Here is a 4,527-nt window from a genome sequence, read left to right on the forward strand (position 1 = left end):
CAAGGAGCTGAAAGGGAGTGGGTGCATCAGAAAGTGTGAGGTTCCATTGCTTCCCAGCCTAGGTGTGGCATTGACTATGAGAAGCCACAGAGATGCCCTCTTCTGCATGACCAGTGTTTATTCCTCCTCTCCCCTTCAAAAACATTCATCTTACTTGTTCATCCTCAAGGCATGATAAATATTTGCTACAATTGCCTGTTCCTCTCCCAGTGCAGATTGTCTATCATGCAAAAAAACCTGTAAGCACAGGGAAAGCAAATCAGATTCCTAGGCCTGCGCGTATGGAAACACAATGCCTGTTCTTCATCTATATTAACTGGTGCTCTCCAAATATGGATTAGTTTGTTAATTGTAAGAGATTCTGTGTTGCAGTACAGAAATTCCTAATTTAAGTTGTCACAAAAGCAGGTGCACTAGCCATAGTGTGGGCCAGGACACAAGAAGCAGTCCCAATTACAAGATGCATATTTGATTTCTGTGGCGCTGAAGCCTCTGTTTGCCATCATAAGCTGCTCTCCAGTGACTTGACTTGACTTGTGTTTAATACACATTAACAATTATGGTAAGAGTTTAATCTGTGGGTAATTCCAATTGTTTCCTCTCAGCTGTCCTTTACTTTCCCTATTTACACAGAATTTTGCATTGTGGGGAAAGTGCTCAAACAGAGGATTGGATAATCATAGTGAATCGTGCCTCAAAGATATCACTTGTTCTGAAGAAATTAGTGACACTGGTTGAGGCACTAATGTTCCTGAGTAGCAAGGAAGAACCTTCAAAATGTACAGAATTAGCTGTTCTTACTAAATATAGAGACATGCATCTTGCTGTGACCGTTCAGAAGACTTTCTTTGCAGTGCGACCTGTGGCTGCAGCAGAACTGTATAGCAGTAATTTCTGAATGTAACATCCATCCCTAGGCAGTTAACACTAGGGGAAAGAAAAGAGTTTGTTTATAAGGAATGCTGGAAGATGATGAAAGGTGTATAGTCAGGGAGAATTAAGGCTGTGCCCTGAGGTTGTGGCCTTGACCCTCCTTTTTATTAACCTACTGATGTAGCTTTCCATAGTCATATATGACCCTGTTTACAAAACTGTGTATATACCATTTCAATTAGAACATTCAGTAAGCAGCATTGCTACACTTCAGCACCCTGCCTCTGGGGAAGGCTCCACGTAGGTGTTTTCCTACCATCCTAACAACTAGTGTTGCTAACATTTATCATCTTCAACGAGGAACATGACTGGAATTCTATCACCTTGTTTTTATAAGGATTAGAAAAGTACCAAAAGTGTTATTTCTTCTTGAAGCGCCTTTTAAAAACCAGCAAATTAGAAAGGTTCTTATTTTTTATCCTTACAAAAACCAAGTTTAAGTGTCTTATGCAGATAATTTTAAAAATTCACATTACTAGAGGGTAAAAAGAGAGGGGTGGGTTAGTATGTGTGTTCTCACCTCAATCAAAAGCTTGTTCTCTACAAGGAAAACATGATGATAGCTGAGTGGCAGAAATTTACTGTGTATTTAACTCAGGCTTGTAAAGGTGCTGTCTTTAGAATAAAATGTGTTGTGCATATTTACTGCTTGATTGCCACCTACCAATAACTAGTATTCAATGCAGCTTTTGACCGTGAAAAGAATAAACTGGTGGTACCTTGCTCCAGTGTAAGTGGTATTATGCAATCACTACAGTGTTTTTCCTAGGGTATACGATTGAATAAAAATGTCCTTGCATTTCTGTTGGCAGTACGGAATGCTACTGTATCAGAATTACAGAATTCCCCAGCAGAGGAAAGCCATGCTTCCACACTTTTCCACTCCAGTAGTAAGTAAAGGACTTCATCAATGTATTAATGTTGGAAAAGATACATTTGCTTTTGCATTTTAAAAGTGGAAAATTTACAGTAGGAAATGTGAAGTCAGCATTGTGTGGCAAATCAGTGTAACGTTCATGTTTCGCATGAGTACAGTTTGCGGGGTTGGTTCTCTGTTATCTTAGGCTTACATGATCCACATGACAAAATCTTGGATATGTCACAAGCACTTTGAGATCTACAGTACAGAGAGAAATCTGGCTGTCTCTGCAGAAGCCAGCTTGGGTCTGGCAAAACTAACACGTAGATCTCCTAAAATATGTTAGACTAAGAGCTGACTGCTAGCTATCTAAAAGTGAAGATCCTATACTTGGATACCAGCCGGCCCCCAAAATGACTGCAGTATAGTAATAGGGCAAGTGGGCAACCTGTGGAACTTGTGTTTATTCTCAGCCTTTGAATGCTCTCCCTCGCCTATGGCCTAAAAAGAAAAGCCATCTATTTTGGAGTCTGCAAATCTTTTGGAAAGGAGTGAAAAAAAAAAAAAGATACGTATTTTCTGTGCTGTTGAAGGATAACTTTGGACAGTCTTCTGAAACTGAAACATTTTGAAATGAAACTCTCAAGCTGGTTTTTTCTTTCCCTGTTTTTTGAAACAAGTGAAAATTCCTTTTCAGAGAAGTGTATCTGAAAACTCACTAGTAGCAATGGATTTTTCGGGGCAAATAGGAAGAGTTATTGAAAATCCTGCTGGAGCACAGAGTGCTGCCTTGGAGGAAGGACATGCATGGAGGGTAGCTATCTTCTCTTCTTTTCTATTTTTGTAATTAGTAAGTGTTGAGAGCCAAAATACAGAGTGTGCTATGATATTAGTGCAGTGCTGGTCACAGTATAGCTTAGCTCCGACCTGACGCAATCACACTGCAAGCATGCAGATCTGAAAGTCAATATCCATCTTTAGCAAAACTGTCACATTCACAACAACCTTCTACCACTGCTTCTCTATCCCCCTAGTGTCCAGAGGAAAGTTGAGGGGGAAAGCAGACCCACCAGAACTTTACTGCCAGTTTGCAAAACCAGTCTCTGAGGAGGAATATGTCAAATTAAATGCTTCCCCACATGGAAGAGGCTGGGGCTCTGACTAATGGCTTGCTCCCAGTAAGTTTAATTGCAGAATATACAAGAGGCAGGACCTCTTACAATGAAAACTGATGTAACTTGTTTATAGTGTCTTGTGGACAGACAACTGCAGTACAAGTTTTCCCACATGCTCGTCTCTTAGGGAATAGGAGTCATTACTGAAGCACTACTTGGTGCTTTATGTACGGGAGGGAAATAGTGCTTGATTTACTGAGTGCCTGGTGTTTTGCCTGAGCAGAAACATATCACACTTTTCTTTTCCCTGTCATTTTTTTTTTTCATTTTTTTTCCCTTCTTTTTTAAGATACTGAGCTTTCATCATTAACATCTGGCTTGTGTTTTAAGCCAACTGAAATGAGCTGCTGCTTGTAGATTAGCCCCCTTCAAAGTTGCATTTCTTTTTCTCATCCTTGCATTAAACTTGCCCAGCCCCCAGTTTCCTGTAAAATAAATCTGTATTGCATGTGCACTAATTCTCTTCTGTTGAGGCTTTTGTGTGGATTTAATGTGTAATTCATTTTCTCTATAGAAACGTAGCACGAGAATGAACATCTTGGGTAGCCAAAGTCCGCTCCATCCTTCCACACTGAGTACAGGTAAATTCTGCTGGGTTGTAAGCATGGTATCAGAGGCCTCTGTAGATTAAAAAAAGTTGTATTTCCTCTAGAGACAGAGTGCAGTTGTGTAGTATTAATGTCTTGATGGCAAACACAATGTTCATATTTATTAGTAGCATCTGTGTCATTAATGTGTTTACCCATACAGACATAGCAGAAGGAACTTGTTTTCCCTTGATGGCATATTCAAGCTTTACTTCAGGATTAATCTTTTGAAACTCAGATGATATAGGAAGAAAGACTCCATAAATGTTTCCATTTAAAACAATGCAGAAGTCAATTCTTTGTTTTAGACAAGGAAAGTCAATGAGAAGTCTCTTAATCTTTAAAGAGTAAAAATTAGAGTCTTCAAAATAGCATTAATTCCATTATAACTGCGTAATGTACAATATGGATGCCTGTAATGTGAGTCCTGGACATCTCTTTGCAATTTCAAGATTCTTAAAATAATAGGAAATTGCATATTAATATCCTGGACTTCTTAGAGGAAATACAGCTTTTCTCTGTTCCTATTCTGTGTTTCTATTCTGTTGAACAGAATTAAAAAATATTGTTTGGAAAACAAGAAACATACAAATATTTGAGGGCAACTCCACCCTTGAAAGCATTAGCTAAAGTGCTTTTCATTATTTGAGTTAGAGGGACTTGGTTCTAAGTCATTAGCTTCTATTCCATAGTCTAAGAATTGTTCAGTCAAAAATTTTCAAGAAACCATGGAAAGGAAATAGTGTTAACCTAATCATACATCTGCAAATCAGCAAATACATGGAAATGCTGCCTATCTACTTGGTATATTAAGTATATGGCAATGGCTGGTGCATTTTTTTCCATTTTCCTTTTTTTATATAGATCGATGAAAATTATGTTATAGTCTGTAACAAAATTATACCCACTTTTAAAATGTTTAAATAATTAGTGTGTGGAAAAAAATGTTGCACGTATTACTGTTTTTAACCAT

The 4,527-nt window shown here is 38.3% G+C and overlaps 1 protein-coding gene across 1 annotated transcript in view; it reads left to right on the top strand.

Annotated features, from left to right (window-relative positions):
* Positions 1-4,527, top strand: part of GRB10 (growth factor receptor-bound protein 10) — a 24,166-nt gene that overhangs the window by 15,846 nt on the left and 3,793 nt on the right. Inside the window, exons 8-10 of the mRNA XM_008939422.1 lie at positions 1,746-1,823; positions 2,490-2,606; positions 3,482-3,548. Coding sequence (XP_008937670.1) covers positions 1,746-1,823; positions 2,490-2,606; positions 3,482-3,548 — 262 coding nt within the window. The remainder of the gene's footprint in view (positions 1-1,745; positions 1,824-2,489; positions 2,607-3,481; positions 3,549-4,527) is intronic.

Source organism: Merops nubicus, unplaced genomic scaffold, assembly GCF_000691845.1.
Source record: "Merops nubicus isolate BGI_N331 unplaced genomic scaffold, ASM69184v1 scaffold46574, whole genome shotgun sequence".
NCBI lineage: Eukaryota > Metazoa > Chordata > Aves > Coraciiformes > Meropidae > Merops > Merops nubicus.